This window comes from Juglans regia, chromosome 16 (genome assembly GCF_001411555.2).
Source record: "Juglans regia cultivar Chandler chromosome 16, Walnut 2.0, whole genome shotgun sequence".
In the NCBI taxonomy this organism is placed as follows: domain Eukaryota; kingdom Viridiplantae; phylum Streptophyta; class Magnoliopsida; order Fagales; family Juglandaceae; genus Juglans; species Juglans regia.
In genome coordinates, this window is record NC_049916.1 from 20,300,693 (window position 1) to 20,326,179 (window position 25,487).

Below are 25,487 nucleotides of genomic sequence, written 5' to 3' on the forward strand. Positions count from 1 at the left end.
TTTTAAAATTACAATATATCATATTTTTCATAGCAGTTTCCGTCCAATCTCTGAGTCCTAAAATGGGAGAAACATATAAAGTAGATTTTCCAGCATTTAGAATTGTAAGTGAATTTATCGAACAATGGGAGACGTTTGGATTCAAAGATGACTTGAGAAGATTTGAAATGAGCTGAGATGACTTGAGATGGATTGTGAATAGTAATGAAATGAGTTGTGAATAGTAATAAAATTTATGAGTTAAAGTTATTGAATAATAATAAATAATAATGAGATAAATTGAGATAAATTAAAATGAACTGAGATGACTTACCAATCCAAACGTATACTCTCGAAGTTCCGACAAAACTCCAAGGAATCTAAATCAGCAATTTAACCGTTTAAGTTTTAACGAATTTACAAGGCAAAGAAAATTAAAAAAAAAAAAAAAAAAAAAAAAAAAAAGAAAAAAGCAGAGCTCGAAGGGTTTTAGTAGGAGGGTTTTAATCTGCCATGGGGGGCGTGCTCTCTTCCACAGCAACGAGCCGCAGCAACACTACAACCACTGTTACTCGTCTTCTAACTCTGCGATTCTCAAAACCTCGACTGATCGCTGAACTCGGCAAAGCCCAGCATGTCCGATTCTGATTCTAAAACCCTAGACCCCGAATCGACAACCCCCAAAACCGACGACCTGGAAAACTCAGCTTCAACCAAGCCCCTCGATCCCTCAATCGGAGGTGCCGAAGCCATCCAAAAGGATTTGGGCCAAGCGGAGATGGAAAATGGGGAGGAAGGGGAAGAAGAGGGAGAGTGTGGGTTTTGCTTGTTCATGAAGGCGGGCGGTTGCAAGGAGAGTTTTATAGCGTGGGAGCAATGCATTGAGGAGGCTGAGAAGATGAAGGAGGACATTGTCGAAAAGTGCGTCGAGGTGACTGGGGCGTTGAAGAAGTGTATGGAGGCTCATGCCGACTACTACGAGCCAATACTCAGGGCCGAGAAAATGGCCGAGGAGGAGGCCATTAGGGAGTTGGACATTGAAAAGGAGAAGGAGAGGGAAGCTTCTTCTGAGGGTTCGTAGCAATATGTGGTTTTGGAGTCAAGGGGCTTCTGACTGAATTGACACGATAGGTGCTTTTTTCTCTTCTTTAAATCATGATTTATCAGGCATAAAAAAATTATTATCTGCGGCTATGAGCGGCGGTGAAAGAGAATAATTTTGGACTTTTCTCCTCTCTAGTTTTGTTTTTCTAAAGAAATTAATTTGAGGATAAGGAGGCCTGCTTACAGGCAATTAAGCAACCCTGTTCAATGGATGGGTGTCAGCTTATATCAGTTGTTGCTTCATAATAATTGGTTGATGAATTCTTACCTGTACCAACTGTTCCATGATTACGTTCTCTATTTCAGTGTCAGATTCTTCAGCTTACCTTATTACCTCTTCTCTTTTCGAGTGTTCTGTTACTATTTCCTAATCGGAATTGTTGTATTTGAATCTATGGAATTCTTAGTCTTGGTTGGGCTGACCTTGAATAATGAAAAGTTCGATTATCAAAATCTGTTTTCGTTTCTTCTCCTAGATATTTTGAAGTGTTCAAGGGTGGTAAAAATTGAGCTGAACGTGTATAGTTTGGGATTACTGCCAGACTGCTAATCCTGGTATTTTATCAGAAATTCTTCAAAATGTCAACCAAGAAACACATCATCTACTCTCCATTATGTTAACAACAATTCTATTTGAACCTCATCATCTACTCTCCCATTATCTTATGAAATAAAATTTTAATAATATTTTTAATATAAGTTACAGTTATTAGATGAAAAATAGTATATCTACGAAGTTAGTACTTTCATTAAGTTAGTAAAAGTCTTTTAGTTTTCCTAATGCATTTCTTCTTGGTTTCTCAACTCATGCCTTTTAGTTTTGTAATCAATAGATTCATAAACTATAGGTTCATGAAGGTCAATGAATCATTATTGTGATGAAGTTTTACTTCTACCAATTATTACATGAATACATTCTCTCCAGCGGCCGCCGATTTTTTAAGCTTACCTTATTAAACCTTCTCTGCTTAAATGTTCTATTATTTTCCTTCCTACTTTTTTGGTGATTTCCTTTGGATTACTGAAAGGAGCTTCTTTTTTTAATCAAAAGGAACAAAAACTTTATTGATAGTCAGAAAAGGCAAGACCCCAAGTACATAAAACCTATACAAGAGTGTCACCTATGCATGTTTTTTTTTTTTTTTTTTTATCAGTAAAAGTAAGTTTCATTAATATGAATGAGAATAGGCATAGCCCATGTACACAGGGAGTACACAATAGAAGACACCTAAATACATTCTCAAAACGCTAAATTAGAGACAAGAACTCATGTACACTATTTCCATTAAGAACAATGGCTGAAAACCATAGGAGTAAAGTGTGTATGAAAAAATTCTGAAGCTCCGCCATTGTGCGTTCCCTATCTTCAAAACACCGTGCATTCCTTTCCATCCAAATACACCACATAATGCAAAACGGGATCATCTTCCAAGCTGCTGCTACCTGAGAACAACCTTGTAGACCCTTCCAACAAGCAAGCAGGTCAGCCACCTTTGCCGGCATAACACACACGACATCCACTCTACTAAATATCCCGTTCCACAGCTCTCTCGTCACCTCACAATGCAATAATAGATGGTCCACTAATTCTCCATGTTTTTTGCACAAACAACACCAATCCATCACGATGAGGCCCCTCTTTCTTAAGTTATCCATGGTTAGAATTTTTCCCAATGCCGCCGTTCACACAAAAAAAGCCACTTTCGAAGGTATGCGAGACCTCCATATGCTTTTTCATGGGAAATGTACATTACCTTGTGATGCCAGAATTTTATAATGTCTTGACTGAGAACTTCTTGTTGCTCCTGCACCTCCATTGTAACCTATCACCCTGAGCCGGTAGTCTTTTTGATAAGTATATCAAACTAAAAAATTCTGAAACGGTAGACAATTCCCAATCATGGTTATTCCGAGTGAATAAAATATTCCACTGATAAGAGCCTTGGGCAAACACAAGCAGATCCGCCACCAAAGCCTCCATATTAGCTGCAATGTTATAGAGAGCTGGGAAAGCCCTCTCCAAAGAATGCTCTCCACACCAGACATCATGCCAAAACCTGATGCAAGTACCCTGTCCAACCAAGAATCGAATATTATTTTCAAAGCATTGCCATCCCCCCCTTATATATCTCCACAAACCGCACCAACCTATGCATGTTGATCTAGTGATACAAGAAATTCATGAAAATTCATGCCATTAAAATAAATTATCATTGACAAATGGGGTAAAATATTAAAAAAGAAACTTCTAAGCTCTTCCATTGACCGTTCATGATCTTCAAAGCTTCTTTCGTTCCTCTCCCGCCAAAGACACCACCATAGGCATAGTGCAACCATGTTCTAGATTGCTACAACTTGTGAATTACCATGAAGGCCTCTCCAAGATGCTACAAGATTGATCACCCTTCTTGGCATCACCTAAGCTAGTCCCACCCTAGCAAATAATTCGTTCCAAAGGGTCATGCTAATCTTGCCGTGAAGTAACAGGTGATCAACGGACTTCCAACTCTTTTGCATATGCAAGTTTGCAACACCAATCCATGACAATGATTTGGAGGTGGTCCATACTAAGAAGATTGCCTTTAGGGGAGCCTTTGTCTTCCAAATGCTCTTCCATGGGAATGGACTTGCATTTTGCATACCAAGGACTTGTAGAATTAGCAGACGGTGAACTTCTGCCAAGAAATCTTATCTTTGTAACCCCCCCCAGAGTGTAATAAAAGGTCCACATAGTTTGGTTGCTACATTGTGGCAATTCACTTTCCCCGGCTAGTCGATACATCTTCTTGTTCTGTGCATTGACACAACTCCCTTGATACTTTTATGATGTTCTTCCATGTTAATTGAATTTTTGGTTATGTTGTGTGGTTTTGGGTATTCTATTGTGCAATTGTTTGATTGAATATTAGATGTCCACTTAGTAGAGATAGTATGTGGTTTTTTTTTTTTTTTAAACTTCAAACAGCACACTTCACCCGTTTGCTGGATTTTATGTGATCCTTCTGCTGCTTTCTGGACATGGTGGTTTATGCAATTTTTCAACTTGACCTTTATTTATTTTATACATAACGTTTCAACCTGAATTTGTTATCGAAGACTCTAGTTAGTTCATGAATTTGTGCGAACCTATTAGGTTCCTTTCATTATAGTTGGAAGTATGATTAATATGGTGCTCATTGTACTGATCTGGATTCGTGTAGATATGATTACAGTTATAGGATGGGTTTTTGCATGACAGCACTAGCATATTTCTCTTTACCCCCCACCAAATGTTCTCCTTTTAGGTTGAAAGTAAGACAGACTTAGCTTGGGTATTTAAGGGCATTATGTGTTGAAGGGATTCCGTAATTAGTGTATTATATGCCTTATTGCTTCCCTCTGATAGTCTTTGCAAGGACTCGGAGATCTCTAACTGGCTGTTACCATTTGGGAGTGTTTTTAATATCATTCTAGATTTTGAAAAGATGCGTGTCCCCTTTAAATTTGAGTCGATGATTTATTTATAGCAATAACAAGTTCTTGTTGCCATTGTCGAGAATGTTATATGCTTGTCGGTTTGACATGCCCTTTCGGAAATCTTAGCGTTTGGGGTTTTCGGGATTTTTAGAATGATCTGTCAAGGCCTGGTTTTTTTTTTTTAAATGTTAGTGAATTAATTACCCTTTGTGTGCGCTAATTAATTAATGTAATGTTTTGATGGGAATGCAAATACTTTAAAGTAAGAACGCAATCAGCTTGATTTGAGAGATTGTAGTAAAGCTCCTCTAACCTGTTCGGAACATCTAGTATTATGTGATTTGAAAAAATCTCTCAAAGTCAATATCAAAAGAAGGGATGTAGAGGATTGTTCATTTGATACGATCAGACACCCGAATAACATGCAAGAACAGCCCGAAAAAACAATAATTTACCTTGCAAGTCATTAGTAAGCCTCTTTTTTCTTTTTCTTTTTCTTTTTTTTTCATTTACCCAAAAATAGGCAACAATGTCCCGCATCAGGAAAACACGTTACAGCCGAAAATAAAGCTCCATAAACTGCATCATTGTTGTTTGTTTCCTTTAGGCTTACAACGAAATATTTCACCAACTTTATTCTGGAGAACAACATAAAAGTACACATTACCTATGTAGGTATCAGAATAACAATCGGCAGTCCTTACAAGATTATAAGAGCACCAGCAGTCTCATTCATACATTGCCAGTTCCATCCTCAGACGGAGCACTTGCTCCATCTACAAAACGAGAACAAGAGTTTATATACACGCACATATATTATAATATGGTAAGGGGGAGTTTTTAGAATGAGCCGTAGAGCTTAACGGAATTTCAGCAATCACTGCATACCTTCCCCGTCTGACGGAGCATAAGGAGATTTCCGGTATCTTGTTTGCTGTTGTGTGGGCTACACCACATAGAGCACCAAGAATAACATGTCATCAGCATTGTGTGTGTATATATATATCATATTATATTATATGTTGCGTACAAATTTCAAAACCAAAATTATTTCACTCATTTTAGAAGTTAGCTTCTATACATGGTCGGTAGATTGCAAAGTATTTTTTTGTCATAAGGTAGATCTATATCAAATTAAGCCACCTTCATTTATTTATTAAGTGTCTTTTTGAAAGATCCCTTTGTAAATCTAGCACTTCCTATAATTCTAATACCATCATAGATGCATGCTCAGTAGCCTCAATGCCATTGGACCTACCACCTTGCATTGCTTGAAGCAAGTCTTGTATGCTTGATGCACCCTGTGCCTCAAGTAGGAGCTTGTACATGTATGTGTGCATGCATCACAAAGGATGTTCCATTTAATTCAAGGGTCATGACGAGAATGAAATTGACATAGTGGAAGTAGGGGAGTGCATCCAAACCATCAATCCGACCAACCCAACCCATGGGTTGGTTTTCCTTGGGTGCATGGGTTGCTTTTGTACCAAAACTTCAAAAACTGAGGGGGCTATCCGTTTTTGTTGGCGACTTTGAACAACTTGACGAAACTGAACTAATATGACACTTTATTTATGTATTTTAAAATATTTTTTTTTATAAGTAATCAAGGATATTATATTCATAAAAATAGGCTAAGCCCGAGTACACAGGAAATATACATGAATAAATGCCTAGTTAGAAGTTACAAAAGAAAGAAGAAGATCATGGATACTACGTCCGTTACAAACTATGGCCCCCGCCCATGAGAACAATAATTTAAAAAAGACAACTTTTAACTCTTCTAGTGTTCTCTCCGGATCTTCGAAACATCTTGCGTTTCTCTCCCTCCAAATACACCAACACAAACATATTGGTACCAACCTCCAAATTGCCGCTATCTGAGAATTGCCGTATAGTCCTCTCCAGCTTGCGAGAAAATCCACCAATCTACACGGCATAACCCAAGACAATCCAACTCTTGAGAAAAAATCATCCCACTTGCCCTTGGCCATCTCACAGTGTAAAAGCAGATGATCAACTGACTCCCCATGCTTCTGCACATATAACACCAATCTAGGACAATAACCCGTCATTTCCTCAAGTTATCTGTGGTAAGAATCTTGTCCAACGATGCTGTCCAAACAAAAAAGGCTGCTTTTGTCGGGGCTTTCATTTGCCAAATGCTCTTCCATGGATACATTGGCTTTCCGGGATTCGTAATCTTTTGGTAAAAAGATCTGACAGAGAAAATACATTTCTTATTATTCCAAAACATCTTATCTCTGGTGCCCCCTGATATGCTTGTAGAATATAATACCGCAAAGAACTCTATAATAGGTTCCAACTCCCAATCTTGGACTGCCCTAGTGAAGTCAATATTCCATTGCGGGGAGCCATTTGAAAAGACCAAAAGATCGATGATCGATGCCTCCTTTTCTCGAGCGAGCGCAAAGATAGTAGGGAAGGTATCTTGTAGGCAATAGTGACCACACCAGTTATCAGACCAAAAGCGGACCCGCGAACCCTCACCCACAACAACATGTTCATGTCCACGAAAGGTCCCCCAAAGACTCCGAATGTTTTTCCACAACCCCACTCCATGAGTGCCTCAAGCCTCATTCGAGCACCATCCTCTCCAAGCTTCTCCGAACTGTGAATCTATAACGGACTTCCATAAGGCCTCTCGTTCGGTTTGATACCTCCACAACCACTTACCCAACAGAGCTTGGTTGAATTTCAACAAGTGGCGAATCCCCAAGCCTCCCCCAGACATTGGGGTACAAACTGTTGGCCAATTAACCAGGTGGAATTTGAACTCTTCCCCCAATCCCCTCCATAAGAAGTCCCTTTGTAGCTTCTCAATGCGATTAGCCACCTTTGTATTTTAAAATATTGCCAACCAAAATAAGGACATTTGCTTTCTTTTCATTAACCAATATTCTAATGTCCTCCTCTGCACTTGTTTTAATTCAAGTTGGAATCAGCAATAAAAAGTACGAATGGACTAGACAGTACTTCAAAACCAACAACCAAATGTGAACCAACCACTTGCAGACTGGTGATTTGGTTATTCAATACCAGTTTCTTTTGGTAAGGATATTTCTCTCAACTGGTTAGATTAGTTTAGCTTGAACACCCCCCCACAAAAAAATAGTTAAAAAATGAACCAACCTAGCCCGTGCTAACTGGAACCAAGAAGAACAAAGTAGCATTGTCAGAGGGCTCCTCATGGCTAAGTAAACAGAGAGATTTTCTCTTCATCCTTGTCTCGGAACTCAATCCTTCCCTTTGATTGATTATGCAATTTTTCTTTTATTCATCAGTCACACGGTATTTGTGAATAAAAGAATGATTTTCAAAGTGGTGCAACTTCATCAGGGAATCACTCCCTCAGTATGCCTTTCTACCAAGAAGCCAGTTAGTTTTAGTTGGTTACAATTATATTATATATTGATTAACATGTAATAATTGCATAATAAGATTAACGGCATAATTGATTTTGCCAAAACTTGTATGCTGATACTGAATTATTATACATTACTTCAATACTCTATATAACTCCAAAATTGGTAATTCAAGGCCGCCTAAGTTGTAATTAGCTTTACGAATTCTAACCAAAATATACTATACTTAGGTATCAGCAAGCAACTCACAAAACTCAAGTCTGACAGCAATTTAATGAATCAAAAAGGTCAATGCCAATGCAGCGTAGCAAGTAGTAGCAGCAGTAACTATGTATTATTGTCCATGACATACATACATACATACATACATACATACATAAATATATATATATATATTTAGAGAGAGAGAGAGAGAGAACAACAATTATAGCAATCAAAGCACAACCATAAAATAAGTCAAATAAATTAGCACCTGCAATTTGGGCCGAAGGGCTTCAAGTGGTCCTTTGGGCTTCTCAACACCTTGCTGTTCTCGAAAAAAGCATAGAAGTTTTTTTTAAAAGTCCAAAGCATTCAAGATATTAGTTGAATAACTTAAATCTGCTCCCCAATGCTGTAAAGGACAAGTAAAACTGAATTAAAATACAAGTGCAAAGTACCTTTCCCAGAGCCCAATCAGCAGAATCAAAGTAAGCACGTTCATGGTCCTGACATCAAAGCCAAATATAGATGAAAACCAACTCAAATAAACAACCAGACAGAGCAAAGCAATCACAATTTTAAAAAACAAAATCACCTTCGAAATAAGTGGCGGCTTCTTGGGCACTATTCCCCCATATTTCTTCTTTAATACCTCCTACATATAAACAGAGTAAACTATGAATTTTGAGTAATTGCTGCAATTGTAAGTTAGAAACTTTTGCAAGAATATAACATAAGTCTTAAAAGATCAACTGTGTACAGAAATCCAAAAAAAGAAAACAAAAAACAACCTCCTCTTGAGATGAGAGTGTAGGTTTTTCAGACTCCTCAGGGACATGTCCATCCACCCGTTCTTGCTCTTTGATATCCTCCACACCTGACATAATGACCTTGCAGCACCCAACCAAACAGCTGCAGCAGCAAAACACTTACCCACATTAACATTTTGGTAGACTTATTTATTTATTCTGATTGGTAAGTTTCACACTGATACAGGAGCAACTAAGCCCAAAGCAAAGAAGGCCCCTAGTTTTTTTATCCAGCCAATTAGCTAACACAAGATCAGTCTTTTATTAGTATAATTTATACTATAATGTTTTTAGTATTTTTATAATGTTTATGTGACTTCTAATGAAGTTGGATGGTAAAGATTTATTTTTTTTCTATAAAAGATGAAGGACTATGATTCTAGGATTCTAGGATTAATGAAGGATATTATGATAACCTCTTTTGAGTCATTGTACGTGCCCTTTTTCTTTAATAATAGATGAAATTTCAAATTCTCATTTTTTGGACTCTTTGGAGCCTCGAAAGTAATAATTTATTGTTACTACTTCAGTCCTACATTCTCTCTCTTTGATATAATCTTTTTCATCGTTGGGATTTCTTCTTAACTCCAATGTAAGCATCATCAGGTTGGTAGTAAAAGCAACAAATGATGACAGACACAATACCATGGCTTCCTTAACGAGCTAAAATGTCAACTTGCTCAAGTTTCTCATAAATTTCCACATTGAAAGAGGTTCTATATATAGGGGAGTGCGTGTGTGTGTGCGCATGTGTGTGTGACTTCTTAACAGCTAACACATCAACTTGCTTTCATAATAAGACTAATTAAATTAAAAAACGTAATATATTCCAGGTTATAATATGTAATATTTTTAAGTAAAAGTCATTCAAAGTCCCTGGAGAAGGTCGCTAGAACAGACCAAAGAAGTACAGCCTAATAAATCGATCACAACACAGTTTATCCTTTTTTTTTTTATAAGTATATCACAGTTTATCTTTCAGGTTCCACAACAGCCATCCTTCTTTTTCTACCCTTACAGCCCAATAAATGGATATACATCGATTATTGCAGTAACTATATTATCTTTACCAGAGCATTTCCAAAATTGTTTAAGCAATATATGATATCATATCAAATTAGTGTATCCATCAATGTCTTGCAGTTGTCAAATGCTCTTAGAAAAGTAAAGACATACAACTAAGTTCCCAACAGTCTGACATTAATTGGGTGCAATCAAACTTCTCATTCGATAAATCATCTACGAGTCACAAAATAAACGTGGAAAGATATGCAAACAAGAACTTATCAAGAAGAAAAATAAAGAACTCGAAACAAGAAAAAAAGACCAAAAAAAAACACGAAAGACATTCGAGTTCTGTAACATTCAATAAATTCAATAGAGAAATTCCGAGCAGTCAGCTAAGTCAAAAAATATTTTTCCATATAATTTCATTACTAACATTTCATAAACAAAACAGCAATTGAGCTGAGATAGCACAAGATCTAGAGATTATCCGATGTCACAATTCCAAACAGGAAATCAATTATCGGAAAATATCGAATAAAAGAAACTACTGACCGTGAAAACCCTAGGGCTCGTACCTTCAATTGAACTAGATCGAAACCTTGAGAGAGAAATCAAAATCTAGATAGAGATCGAAAGAAATGGATTGCGTAATATTAGTGTTCAGAAAGAGCCAGATAGATGGCCACGCGATTTCTTATATAGGGTTGGATGCAAGGAGAAATGCTCAGCTGGTGAGAGCTACATTAATAGATTAGTGGTCCTGGGTAAAATCGACGTCGTCTTTCAGTAAATGGCGTGTGATATATGATAAACAGCCGTTAAAATAATGATAAATGTTTTACCCACGCAAAAAATTTTCCAAAAATAAATTTACAAATTAATATAATTTAATATAAAATATTAGATTATAAAATTACTTTTATTATAATTTTATAAAAAATGTTACAGTTATAAAAAGATCTCATAAAAATAAACTTACAAATTGATATGCATTTATATGATACATTAGATTTATTTTATAATAAAAATAATTTACAATATGACGTATTATATTAAGTCATATCAATTTATAATTTTACTTTTATAAAATCGATTTACGACTAAAACATTTCAATCTTTTATTTTATCTATTAGGTCTCGTTTAGATTCAAAAAGTGTTTTATTTCATCTTATCTCATTATTATAATTTTTTAAAATTTCTACACAAAATATAATATATAATTCAACTTTTTCAAATCTCAAAAAAATAATCTTCTAATAATATTTTTTTAAAACTTTTATTTTTCATCTAAAACCATCTCATCTCATCTCTTAATCCAAACCAGGCTTTAATCATTTTACTTATCTTTAAGTCATTTTATAACATCAAAAGTAGTACTTTTTATTTTTTTTTAAAAAATGAGTTTAGCACAGGAACATTTGATATATCATATATCTAGGTTTTTGGACATTTTTTGTATCTTAGTTTTTCAATCTTATCAAATCTTAATTATTGTTTTTTCAAATAAAAGACTGTCAAATTTTCGTTCAATCTTGCATGGATCTTAAAAGACTTGATCTCTGGTGGGGTAAAGACCAAATAAATTATAGCTTTTTCAATAAAAAAAAATCAAATTCCGTCCAACCAAAAGTGGGTAAAATGGAACTGCCCCTGTTGAAATATTCCATCATACGCACTTCGCAGCATTTATTGGCTGAGCACTGCACATGAGAGCGGGCAAACTTTTCGAACAATGATCTACCGCAAACTTGCCTTTTTATTTTTTTCTTCTTTTTTATAATATTTTTTAACATATTTAAATATTTTTAAAAAATAAAAAAATATATCAATACACTAAAAATTACTTTACACAAACAGTCAAAATAAGAAAGCAAAATTAGTGGACAAACTAGCATTTTCCATCTTTCTACTGTACAATTATATCACGCCAATGAACACATCAAGCAGACAAAAGAACCAATAAATATATAAATAAATAAATAAATAATAATAATAATAATAATAAAGGAATCTTTTGACACCCAAATGGAGATTCAACTGTTCCTTTTCTGTCGTTTCGTGCAAAACTTTCCTTATCTGTGGGGTGGGGTATGCATGGGCATTTTAAAATGCCTTCTCTTAATGAATGCAACGCTCACCATATTCTCTCTGAAAAATACCGTGGTTCAATCAATGTCCAAGATGATCTGATCTATCTCTATGTTGAACGATTGCAGTCACCTTATTCTACTTGAGTTGCCAGGGCCTCGCAAGTCATCACAATTTGTACCCTTGCAAAGGCACTCCTGCGGATTTGCATAGAAGTAATCTTCCTCCTTCGGCTTCTCTATAATAACCTTTCGACGCATTGGCTGTCCCATTCTTTTCTCATGAGCCAACCGCACAGCAACTACAAACTCAGTCCATGAAAGTGTTCTATTCTGATGCATGTCCAGCAAGTCTACAAGTCTTTTCCGATCCAATAGGATGGTCTTTTTAAACCCGAGATACCTGCATGAGATTAATCAGATATGTCATCAACATCTTCCAAACGAAGATAATTTAGCCTTTGTAAGAGCGGGTATACAAACCTGCGGTGACCTTCCACAACTTTTGCCATGTTTCCATCATAGGTGGGAATAAAAGTGCTACTTGCTACCGAAACCATAAAATCTAAAGCTGCCATTTGTGATGAATGATTCTGGAATTGTTGCAACTCCTCTGGGGCTAGCAACATTTCTTTTTTCACCTGAAATTTTAATGGGGTTGCAAATATTAGAAGAATTCTATGCAAACAGGGGTGCAAGAAGCCAACAAACTACTGTTAAGAAAGCTTCTTATGAAAACAGAAAGGGAGATGATACAGGCATTAACTTTTCTTGGGTACTGCGTAAAAACAAAAATGCATATTCTAGGGTTAGGTATAACCATTGATGGGGCCTCAATGGGGTTCTCTAACAATAATATGTGCTGGGAAAAATCATCTAAATTATCAAACTGTTTATCATTTATCTGGGTAAATCTTACTTACCAAAAAAAAAAAAATTATCTGGGTAAATCTGACAGATCACCTCAGTCCTTAGGCAATAACCTAATAAAGCACCATGACTTAGGAAGCGTAATGATAGAAACACAACCCTTTTCAAAACATGTGAAAAACACCATGACTTTTGAGAAGATTTCAATTCATTATTACTCACACCATCTTAACTAAAATAACTACCGAACACTGGACAACAGTGGAGTGTTCCACTACCAGAGAGACAGAACAAAAAAGAAAGGAAAGATGTAGAATAGCAGTAGACTCACAATCTGCGGAAATGCAGCTCTTAGCGCCACAAGCCTCCGTTCACTGCCATAAATCTCACCAGCTGCAATATAAATCTGTGTGTCCTTACCGAAACCCAATGCCTGCAAAACTAACGCTATCTCCTCTGGTGTCAGAGGACACAAACCTTGTGATCTTCTCGCTTCCGACACTATCTCTTTCTCTCTCCACCAAGGGTAAGCATATCTGAACAAAAGGTGAATAAGATGGATACCATTTGTGAGCATGTGCTAAAATAAGTGGTTGAGTAAAAACTAGACTTAACATATTATATTCTTATAGATTGGAAGGAAAACAGTAGACAAGCTTTGGTCAGAATTGATCGAAATGGGGCTGGGAAACAAGGGCCCACATCTTGGCCAACCCCTCAAAGTCACCCAGCTCGTAGGGCAGATTTTCCACCCATTATCCCGAGTGGGCAGGCAGATCCGGCCTCTCAGTTATAGATATGATATTATTTTAATATCTATATATATATATAAAGAAAGAAAAACGTTTCATTCAGAACATACATTTTCTTTCTTGAGTTTGCGACACTGAATTCTCCTCATTCTTCTCAAGTTCAAGATTTCTTAGGCTTTCAAATTTTCGAAAGCTCCTTCACCCAGCCTGACTCTGCATCTCTTTCTCTTTCCCCCGTCTCTCTTTCTCTACCTTTGTCTCAATATCTCCCTTGTTTTGGGTTTATATTTTGCTTGGTTGGTGCGAAAACAGGAATTTTGCATCTCAAAAACCCCCAGACAAAGACAAAACAAATAGATTTCGCAACAGATCTAATTCAAGGGAGAAACAAGCTCTGATGTGCTTATTGCACCCGACCATGGATTCCTTGGTAATATTTGCACTCTTCTTTATGTTACTGTTTTCGGTTTTGGTTTGGAGTGGTTCAAGGCTTATGTTTTGGGCAGTATAAATATGGTTTGTGGGTGACAAGCTCAGGAGGAATGAGTGCCACACCTGTCCACTTGTAGGACAGGTGGGGACAAAATTGTGTGGCAGTGGGGGCTGATACACCCTGGCACGTCCACCTGCTAGGGGTGTGTAGCAGCCCTAGATAGTAGGTAATACTCTTTCCTCTGCCAAGTGCTAAAACCCTGAGTTCAATTCAGAATCAAACAACGCAGGAACGAACCATATTACACTGGCCAGGAAGTTGCTTGATTAGTCCATTTCAGATTATCCCATGCAATCATCACATATTTGGCATCCTTTCTAAATGCATGAGGCATTACGGCAAAACAAAATTTTCTGATCCTTAGACAATAACTATGACTATTTCTATATCTTTCCTTCTCCTTTAATCTATATATAAACAAGCAAGCATTCATTGGATGGGTCCCTTCTACAAGTCAAGCAGTTCCTAACCAAAATATACTTATACAGAACATGTTTCAGGTTCTTCAAATGGGCATTCAGAAGAGACCATAAATTTTAATTTTTGAACACAACAAACCTCATCCGCTTGAGGTCCTCAGCTTCTTCCTTGGTGCAGCCATGAGTGCAACCTGAGAAAGCCAACATGTCCATCTCATATCTAAGATGCAGAGCCAAGAAAGGTCCCTTTTCTTGAAGCATACGAACCAATTTGTATCCCAAAGTCTCAATCTGAGGAGTAAATTTCAGTGCCTGGAAATTAACACGACACCTGAGTTTCTGAAGATCAGGTGGGATCCCATTGTTTGCCAAACGTGCATCCGTTTTGTTGAAGTGCAACACCTTATACTTGCCAAAAAGTGGAAGAATCTGCAGAATGGGATCAACAGTGTAGGATCAGGATGCGTGACTAAAACAAAGTGGATCACCTCAGTCATTCATCAAAAGAATTTGTACTTTTTACTCGGCACTAATTTTTTTAGAGGGTTATAATGATATCCCATTTTTTGGTTCTCAAGAATTCATGCCTTTAATACTGAATATAAACTTAATAGGTGCTCACACCATAATTTGGTAATGCAAGTCCTACTGATACAAATGAAGTGCGTAGAAAAACAAAATATGTGATAAATGATCTCACCACTGTGTTAGAGGACCTCCTCAAAACTATCTTTTGCAGCTCTAAAGAATTGAGAAGAGAAAAGAAACTTTCAAAAGTTTAAAATCATCCTTTTCAGATCGTAATGATTCAAACTATCAATGTAATCCTTAACTAGTTGCTTTCTCTTATATACATCCTGTGCACTTGGGCGAGGTCTTCTTATTTTTATCAACAAAGTTTCTGTTTAACTATCAAAAAAATTATTCAAATTATTGATGTCCATGCATTGTACATCTGTTTTCTTTTTTATTACAGAAATCAACCTAAGTAAATTGTAATTATGTAACCAGTTAAGCACTGCATTAGAAAGATTGACAGGTATCTTTGTCGCTTCTTTTCCTTTTCTCTGGGAGACAGGTAGCCAAAAAGCAACTACAGAAAGCCATGATAAAAAGGGACTAAAGCTACCCTTAATTCCTTTTAAGCAGCATCCCCCTTCCACGCTCATTATGCAACATCTTTCATTCAGCATAACAAACTGATAAAATCTATAACCAAAACAAAAAATTTCAGTATTGGCACTAAGAACATGACATAAAATGATGTCTGTTGCATGAAGATAAAAGCATCACGAGTCAAGGGGGCCTCCTCCTTTTCAAAGAACCTTTAAGATAGTTGCCCCCTTCCCCACAAAATTAAGTGACTTCTCATATTTTCAGCACTCATCAAGAGCCTTGGTCATATAAATTCATATCAAACAAGGGAAATCAAGCTCAAGTTTCAAATTCAATTCTTCTCTCTTTTTCATAAGTAATTGAAGATTTTATTAAAAACTGCAAAATGCATAGCCCAGTTTCAAATTAAATTCTTAAAAAACCTAGAGGAAGAATATCTTCAGTAACCTAATATAAGACAAATCTACATACAAGCTGTGAAGCCAGTGAAGTTGATAAGTAACATAAATTTTCATTGCTCAAGTACAAACTAATAAAAAAGTACACAAACCTGTTGTAAGTAGTATTTTTCATTTGACCAGCTAACAGGAGGCATCTCAAGTGGAATGAGTCCATGTTTCCTATTAAACCTCTTCGGCACCCTTTTTATGATTCGAACTTCATCTCTTAGTGAATTAATGAAATGTCTCACATCAAAGATGTCCTCAAAATTACTGCAGAAAAAAATATTAACGGTTAGAATTTTTAAAACAGCAATAAAAGCAGGTAAAGTACTGCAGACACAATGCTAAGGCTTCAAAGTTTTGATATAAGCATGAAAGAAGAAAAATAAGCCAGTTCTTTCAGAACAATGAATGCACCTAGGGTCAGCCCAGAAAGACATCTTGTCGAGCTCTGGAACAACCAAAGTGAGATTCAAAAGCCGAGCAACAGTCACCATATCACATATCTGAAATTCCAAAGTAGCTGAATCAGCAATTTGACATATGGAAACAAAAAACAGGCAAAGAAACAGAACAAAAGGTACCAACCGCTGCACGCATTTGATTCAGGCCTCCATTGCAGGACACTCTTAGATAACCATTACTTTTATACTTTCCTGCAAGATTTCAGGGCTTAAGGTTCTATTTGGTAAGCAAGAGAAATATATCTTAACTTTCACCAGTCAAAAGCATTGACTTCATATGCCATAACACCACATAATTTACTAGTTGATTATGGTCTTGAAGTAAACCTCCTAGAAGAGGGTATTTTGGACTTTCAAATTGCACCTGAACATGTTTAGAAATTAATTAAGACATTCGATCAAGAATGATTATTTGGCATTATTAATATGTTGAATACATGCAATAGACAAAAAGGGTTGTTTTTCTTTATCCAACTTGGCAGAGCTTTCAAGGGAGAAGATACTAGATGACTGCATGACTATTAAACTTTCGCCACGCGCCGTGGTGGGTGCTACCCATCAACTGCAAGGTATTACTAAAATATCAGTTTGGAATGACTAGTACTGCTCCCAAGCAACACAATTTTCACGGTTTCCCGAGGATTAACTCTCAAATCACATGGTGCTGTAACGTTCTTTTTCTCTAATCAAATCAAACTGCACATCCGTTTTTTATAAGTAACTATACATCCAAAATTAACGTTACACCAAAGTGCAATAGAAGTTTATTGTCTTCTACAACTTTCTACTGTCCAAATACGCAATATATTGCCTGTAATACTAAACTGAGGCAAATTGAGTAGCGACTATATTATGATCCAATAACATTATTGTGGCTTTGGGGGGATCAAGAACTCACTTGCGGGAAGAAAAGGTGGCGGCGATTGCACCTGTTCGGCACGAAGCTGAGCAACCTGCGTCATCCGATTGGTAATCCCAGCCAGCAAATGCGGATGCCATAGCTCCCAGACCGCCGCCAGCTGAACCAAGCACGTCCAGAGCACAATGCTCGAGCAGACGCGTATGAACCACACCTGCAATCGCGTCCTCGGAATCACTGGAGCCGGTAGCTTATCGCACCGCACCTGTACATTCTCCGATCTAACCTCCATTTCCCCGCCGCACACCTCATCACCGCTTCATCGAACCTCTCCGCCTCCACACCAATTTTTACGCACCCCAATTTTCGCCACTCAATGGTAAGACCACACCACCAGCATGAATTTCACAAACTACTACGCATTAGCACTGTAAACCCTAAGATCAGCAAAAAAAAAAAAAATGAATGTAGGTAACAGGATAATGCGATTAGGAGGCTGTGAAACAATCAAGAAAAAAAACAGGATGAAAACCTTAACAGAGCAAGAATCACGGGCGGAGAAAAGGGTGGAATAAAAATTAAATAACTCTCAACAAACCCCGCACAAACCGGCCAAGTCATGTGCTTCTTTCTGAACTCTTTTGGTTTTCCTTTTCTCCATTGTTTTTCCGGGAAAATTTCCTTTCTTTTTCTTTTCTCTCGCTTTCTCTCGCTGTCCTTCTCGATCTCTTTACAATTATATTCATAAGACTCCGAATCAAAGATACAGTTGGAAGAATCGTACGTTTGGAATTAAAACTCCTCTCAACTCATCTCAATTCATCATTACAAATTTTTCAAATCTCAATATAAAATATAATAAATAATTCAACTTTTTCAAATCTCAAAATAATAATAATAATAATAAATAATATTCTAACAATATTTTATTATCTCAACTTAACTCAACTCAACTCAACTCATTTCAACATCCAAACGCAACCGGCTTTTGAATGGAAATTTTTTTGGGGGAAGGGATTGGATCTCTCCGGTTCTGACTGCTCCGATTGTTGCCTCGTAATAATAAAAAAATAGAAAATATAAATATCAGCCTACTGTACACAGCAGCCGCCGCACACTCAATGCATTGAGTGAAAAAAAAATATATATATATATATATATATGCATGGTGTGCTGCGACTTCTGGCTGATGCATAGTACAGCTCATAGAAAAAATCTTCTTCACAGCCTACTGTTGGTGGAAGCCTCAGCACACCTAACGTGATGGGTTGAAAAAAAAAAATTATATGAGGTGTGTGGAGAGTGCAATGCACAATAGGCTGATCTCTAGCATAATGCACGAGTTTTAAGCTTCTTCCACATTATTATTGATTTTATTTCCATTTAATTGATCTGATTTTTCAAAAGAGATGGAATTTGATTTGCATTAAAATAAGAAAAATTTTATTCATAAATCTCACATATCACACATTATTTTTTTTATTAATTTTTTAATTTTTCTCTCTTATCAAATATATGGTATATAGATGATAAATAGAAGAATTCAATTATTTTAAAAATAATAAAACTAAAAAAATTTAAAATTTAAAAAAATAAAAATAAATAAAAGAAAATTTAGTATGTGGTGTGCGGAGCTTATGAATAACAAAATTCTTAAAATAAATTTTGTTGACCCAAGTGAGGTGTTGTGCCTTTGGATCGTAAGCAATCTGGGGCAAGAGCTATTCGAGAGTGGGGGGCGATGTCATGGCCAGTGATATCGTACGACCAGTGTTCGCGCGTAGGTACTACCTGCGTAGTGGAGGCTGTTATGTCCGTACGTGAGCTGGGTGCGCGTGCCATTAGGGCTCGAGAAGCCGATGCTTGCGGTGGGCGTGTCGTCCGGGTCACACCGAGGTTTGTGGCTTTGTAGTTTAGTTGTTAGTTAGTAGTTGTTAGTTAATGTGCTTTATTTGGTTTTTTGTTGTTTTTAGGTTTTAATAAAATAGAAATAGGCTATTGGATTTAGTATCCATAGCAGTGTCCCGTACTTTTCCTCCCTATGAGGATAGAGGGGCCTTCTAGTTCTGTTTACAGAACGCTTTCTCTGTTTGGAAAGAGTTTATTGAGAAGTTAAGACAATGTCCACTACAAAGAAATTTGTGTGTGGGGAAGCCCCAGAACTTAGGCGTAGTTGGCTTATAGTTTGGATTTGTCCACGTATTAAGTCACATTTGTAACTTCGTTTTCATTAATAAAATGAGACTATTTCCATAAAAAAAAAAAAATTAATATGATACATTAATTTTATTATAAAATAAATCTAATATATCATATTAAATTATTCCCGTTTATAAACTTCTTACTATAAAATCTCTTTTTTATATATAATAGTTCTCTTTAGATTATTGGACATTAATTGATATTAATGGTTGCAATACTTTTCCTATTTTTGTAGATTAATATGGTTATTTTTATTTGAAAAATATCTTTCACATAAGACATTTTAATGAACAATGCTAGGATGACTACAAAATGTCCCACCAAATCTGCACACTAGTACAAATGAGTTTTTTTATTTTCTTTTTCTTTAAATATTTTTTAAACATCCTTAACCATGAAGAAAAAAAATTAAAAAAAAATCACTAATAATCACTTCTCTAACCATTAAGAAAAAATAAGAAAATAAAAATATAAAAATATATGAGTGGACACATTTAGTAGATAGATTTGATAGTTAAACTATCATTTTCCCATTTTAATAGACCAGTAGGAGACTTAAGGCCTATGTTATGAGCCTTAGGAAACCCTAGATATTTGGCTATTGTCTATGGATACATGGGCTTGGATAATTCGGTATGAATGAGTCATTTATGTAATTTATCTTTATTGCAGTTTATTTGGTTACAGTTGAGTCGTGGGTCACTACGTGGGCTCATTTGTCGTAGGTAGTTGTTTGCTTAGTAGGTCAGTAAGTATTTGGGTTTGTTATTTGCTTTAATTGTTATTAATATTTTGACTGAGTCCAATCTCATTTCCTATAAATATTGTATTATGTTTATCAATGAAGGCAGTCATTTATCATCCATTATTTGAGTGTTGGAGGAAGGGCCCCTCGAAGTGCCTTAGTTACAATTCACTTTGCATAAATACAAAATACAAGATACAAGCAGGACCATAACAGTGGTCTTAGAGCCGCGTTCCTGCGACATGGTTGGGAGAACTCGTCTTGCTCAGTTGGCCGAGGCTGTGTCGGCATTGAAAGGGGAATCAATGCATTTGAAAGAAGAACATGAGAGACAGAAGCAGATGTTGAGGCGGTGTTGCAGCAACTTAACAATTTGGCAGCAAGCTATGATCAACTAGCAGTAGCAGCTGGAAATCAAAATATGGGAGAGAGCTTGTCAGGGAATGCATTTAAGCTTAATGAGAATCTGTTATTTGATAGCCATGGGGTGATTCATACTAGAACCCTTAGGCTGGAATTTCCTAAATTTGATGGGTTTGAACCAATGGAGTGGGTCCTTAAGGCCCAGTAGTTTTTCACTTACTTTAATACACCTGATGACAAGAAATTACAAATAACCTTCTTCCACAGGGAAGGCAAGGCCCTTTCTTAGTACTGTTGGTTAATGGAATCTGAGTCTATACACAACTGTGAGGAATTTGTTTCAACACTTAAAGTGCGTTTTGGTCCCTCTACTTATGAGGATCCAATATGGGCATTTACTAAGCTAATACAAATAGTCACTGTGGAGGAGTACCAGACCCAATTTGAGGCTCTATCCAATAAAATCAGTGGGTTAACAAAAGAGTTCTGTATTATTACCTTTATTAGTGGATTAAAGGATGACATTAGACTTATAGTAACCATATTTAAACCAACCACCCTTTCAGCTGCCTTAGGTTGGCCAAATTACAGGAGAAAGAAGTCTATAGAAAAGGCCAGGGAGTAGTGGCCAAAACCCAAACCTCTACCCTACCAGCACACCAGTACAATCCTAAACTCACTACACCAACTCCACTGTTGAGACTACTACCCCCACCAAACTGACAGGACTTCAAAACTAACCTACCCAGTTACAACTCCACAAATCCACCAAGAACACCCACCATTCCTATTAGAAGGATCACACCAGAACAAATGCAAGAGAGGCGCGAAAGGGGCCTCTGTTACTATTGTGATGAGGGGTTTCAACCAAGCTTTTGAATTTCGTGTCGTACTGGCCGGTACGGTCGAAATATTTCGTTTCCATAACACAGCCAGTACAAGTAAATCTGTTATTTCTTTTGGCCAAAATTTCGACCGTACCAGACTATTTCGGCCGGTATGTTGAATTTCAGCCGGAATGGCCATTTCGGCCGGTACTGAATTCGAATTTCTGAATATATTTATGGGCTATGGCAGTTTTGTAATTTAAAGTAAAAGTAAAGTGCATTTATGGATTTTAAGCCTTTAGGGTTACTTTTTACTTCTTCTTTTTTTCCTTTCTTCTTCTTTAGTCTTCTATCATCTTGAAGCTCGCCGACTTCATCTTTTAATTCTTCGTGGTTCAGACTTCATCTTTTTTTTTCGTTTCATTTCGTTTCATTTTTTCTGCTTTTCTTGGTTTGTCGCTACGCCGACTTCTTCTTTTTTTCTTCTCTTGGTTTCCGACTTTTTTTTTTTTTGTTCCTTTTCTTCATTTTGTTTCTTCTTCAAACTTCAACTTCGTTTGATCTTCCTTTTTTCTTTTGGCCTACGCAAGTACGCACTACGCACCAGCAAGTCAGCAACTTGATTATTTTCAGATTTTCCTGAAGGTATGCCATATGCATTTTCGTTGTTCCATTCCTCTGTTGATTATTTCCTATGTCTAAACTTTGATTTCCAAAATGCATAGGAGAAATTGACTGATAGGTTAATTTGTGTTTTGATTTTTTATTCTTTGAATCCATTTAATAAATTATGTTCAATTTATTTTGAGCCCTATCTAATTGTATGGACATGACTTTCAAACTTTGTGTGCATTCTGGAATTTGGATTAATGTGCTACGGTTTATCCGTATGGAATTTTAATTAAACATAGCAATAATGATAAATAGAAAAGAAAATAGGGCCCATATAAAAGTTTCATCATTTTCTTTTTCTTGCTTGCTTAACAATATGAATTCTGAAGTTCTCAAAAAATTCTCCCAAAAAATTTATTATACTCATCACCAAGAGTTTTACCGTTTTACTTTTATATGCATCGATTAAGTGTTGAACACTTGAATTTGAATAAGTGTTGAATTATAAATTATTATATAGGAGTATAAAAATGTCTAGTTGTCAATCAACCGGTGGTACATCTACAACACTTGCTCCTGCGAGATCAGAAGATCCAGTATGGGCCCATGCATGTGTAGTGCCAGGGGCAAGAAATAATACTGAATGTGTCTACTGTAATAAACTAATTAGAGGTGGCGTAATCACACGGTTGAATTATCAACTAGTTGAGATTCCCGGCAATGTAGAAGCATGTAAAAATGTCTCTGATGATGTGAAATGGCAAATGAAGGAGCGGATTAATGAAATGAAAAAAAGTAAAGAGAAAAAAAGAAAAATAAGCTCAAAGATTGGAGGTCATGTTGATTTAACATTTGATGATAATGATATTGATGATAAAATTGAGGAATACTATTAGAATTCAAAAAATAAGGGGAAGGAAAAAGATTGTGGAAGTGCAAAGTCAGTGAGGGGATTGAGTAAATTTTTTGTCCCAAGAACAACTCCTGGGTCTCAACCTTCCATTAAGAGTGCTATGTGTTCGAAGGAGATGATTGACAAAGTAAAGATGGTTATAGCACAATGGTGGTATGATGCTAATCTACCTTTCAATGCAGCTCAATCCAAGTTTTATCAACCAGCTATAGATGTCACTGCTTCCATCGGACCAGGATTCAAGGGTCATTCTTTACATGAGTTGAGAGGAAATTTGTTAAAAAATTCTGTGAATGAAGTTCAGAATTATTTGTAAAAAATTAAAAATATTTGGAATGAGACTGGTTGTTCATTAATAGCAGATGGTTGGACAAACCAGAGGTAACAACCAATAATCAACGTCTTAGTTTATTGCCCAAAGGGTACAATGTTCTTGAAGTCTATTGATACACTAGGCCTTAGAAAAGATTCTGAAACACTATTTAACATATTTTATGAAGTTGTTCAAGAAGTTGGAGTTGAGAATCTTATGCAGTTCATAACGAACAATGATGCAAGTTATAAAGCTGAAAGAAAAAAGTTACAGCAGAAGTATGGCTCTTTCTACTGGTCCCCTTGTACAGCTCATTGTATAAATTTGATGTTGGAGAATGTTTCTGATCCTAGGCATTTTCCTATTATTGATGAAACTATAAAAAAGGCAAGAAAGATAATGAAGTTCATTTACAACCATGCTTGGGTTTTGGCTTTGATGAGAAAAAACTTCACCAAAGGTCATGATTTATATCGTCCTATAGTCACAAGGTTTGCAACAAATTTTTTAAGCATTCAATGCTTACTTTTGTTTAAGAAAGAGTTTAAACAAATGTTTACTTGTGATAAATGGATAGCATCAAATCATTCCAAAAGCAACATAGGGAAGGAGATAGCCGAGATTGTTCTAGAAGATAGAGAGTTTTGGGCTCAATGTCAATTTATTGTGAAAGTTAGTGAGCCTTTGGTTCGAGTTCTACAACTTATCGACGGGGAAGAGAAGCCTGCAATGAAATACTTGTATGATGCAATGGAAATAGTCAAAGAGAATATAAAAGCGAGATGTAATAACAAAGTTACTGTATTTAGTCCATTCATTAGGATCATTGATGCTAGGTGGGATAAGCAGCTTTACAGTCCATTACATGCGGCATATTGTTTTCTTAACCCTACAATTTACTATAACCCTTGCTTTAAAAATAAAAATGATATTGCAAGAGGGTTTATGGCTTGTGTCATGAGGATGGAACTTGATATCGATAATCAAGACAAGATCATTGAAGAACTTGAATTGTATAAGAATGCAGAAGGCAATTTTGGACATTCTTTAGCAATCCGCCAACGTGACAAAATTAATTCAGGTATTATTATTTATCAATATCATTTGTTAAATAGTGTGAATTTGTACTTTATTATTTTTTGCTTTATTTTTTTTATTTGCATTTAATTTATAATTTATAATTACACTATTGCTACAGTTGCATGGTGGACTAATTTTGGTCACGAGGTTCCAACGTTTCAAAAGTTTGCAATTCGAGTACTAAGTCAATGTTATAGTGCAACTGAATGTGAAAGAAATTGGAGCACATTTGAGTTTATTCATTCGAAGAAGAGAATAGATTAGAGCATAAACGTTTGAATCATTTAGTATTTGTTCGTTATAACTTGAAGCTGCGAGAAAGGTAAATTTTTTCAATACAAATGTTTTTCACTATTGAAAAATATGTAACATTTTCACATATGTTTGACATTTATTTTGACAAGAACATAAACAAAAGGCAGAGATGCTTTGGATCCAATCAACCTTGAAAATATTGACTTAATGAAAGAATGGGTGGGTGAAGACTCTGAGCTTATTGATGGAGAAGACTTGGATTGGGCAAGTCTTGAGGAGCCATTAAGTTCACTAAATTTGGAAGACGGCGATGATGATAGTGATGGTGACATTGATGAAAATATTATGAATAACATTTCGAATGTTGATCCTTATTGTCTTTTTTATGAAGATGAGTGATTTTATTTTAATAGATGGATTGAGAACTTATTTAGTTTTACAAGAATGTGTGTTGTTAAAATTTAAGACTTATATTGAGAAGTATTACTTGTTTTATGACTTATTTTATTGTTATTTTGGAATATAGTTTGTGTCTATATATATATAATTTATCCATGTATATACTATTCCGAACCGGTACAAGAAACGGTACTAGTACCGAAATATTTCGTTCCAGTGCCTTGACCGAAACGGCCACTGAAACGGTATTCAAAACTTTGGTTTCAACCAGGATACATATGCAATAGGCCAAGGATATTTTTATTGGAAGGATTGGAGAGAGAAACAGAAG

The 25,487-nt window shown here is 36.1% G+C and overlaps 3 protein-coding genes across 4 annotated transcripts; 1 reads left to right on the forward strand and 2 right to left on the reverse strand.

Moving 5' to 3' along the window:
* Positions 1 to 451: 451 nt before the first annotated feature.
* LOC109003222 lies at positions 452 to 1,191 on the forward strand. The gene has a single exon (XM_018981269.2). It carries the CDS (start codon positions 614 to 616, stop codon positions 1,058 to 1,060), a length of 447 nt encoding a protein of 148 aa, XP_018836814.1. The 5' UTR covers positions 452 to 613; the 3' UTR covers positions 1,061 to 1,191.
* A 3,766-nt stretch (positions 1,192 to 4,957) lies between these two features.
* LOC109003223 lies at positions 4,958 to 10,680 on the reverse strand. Of its 2 annotated transcripts, none has more exons than XM_018981271.2 (7): positions 10,519 to 10,655; positions 8,918 to 9,038; positions 8,722 to 8,781; positions 8,585 to 8,632; positions 8,398 to 8,451; positions 5,428 to 5,485; positions 4,958 to 5,315 (listed from the first exon to the last, which is right to left on the reverse strand). In XM_018981271.2, the coding sequence occupies exons 2-7, from the start codon at positions 9,008 to 9,010 to the stop codon at positions 5,272 to 5,274; spliced, it is 357 nt and encodes a 118-aa protein (XP_018836816.1). In that variant the 5' UTR covers positions 9,011 to 9,038; positions 10,519 to 10,655; the 3' UTR covers positions 4,958 to 5,271. The 2 variants fall into 2 exon arrangements, with proteins under 2 accessions (XP_018836816.1, XP_018836815.1); XM_018981270.2 differs by having other exon boundaries at positions 4,990 to 5,315; positions 10,496 to 10,680.
* Positions 10,681 to 11,910: 1,230 nt separating this feature from the next.
* On the reverse strand, positions 11,911 to 18,190 carry LOC109003224 (rhamnogalacturonan I rhamnosyltransferase 1-like). Its single transcript, XM_018981273.2, has 9 exons — positions 17,980 to 18,190; positions 17,487 to 17,884; positions 16,713 to 16,780; positions 16,542 to 16,630; positions 16,232 to 16,394; positions 14,705 to 14,994; positions 13,233 to 13,437; positions 12,515 to 12,672; positions 11,911 to 12,434 (listed from the first exon to the last, which is right to left on the reverse strand). Exons 2-9 carry the CDS (start codon positions 17,737 to 17,739, stop codon positions 12,161 to 12,163), a joined length of 1,500 nt encoding a protein of 499 aa, XP_018836818.1. The 5' UTR covers positions 17,740 to 17,884; positions 17,980 to 18,190; the 3' UTR covers positions 11,911 to 12,160.
* Positions 18,191 to 25,487: the final 7,297 nt, after the last annotated feature.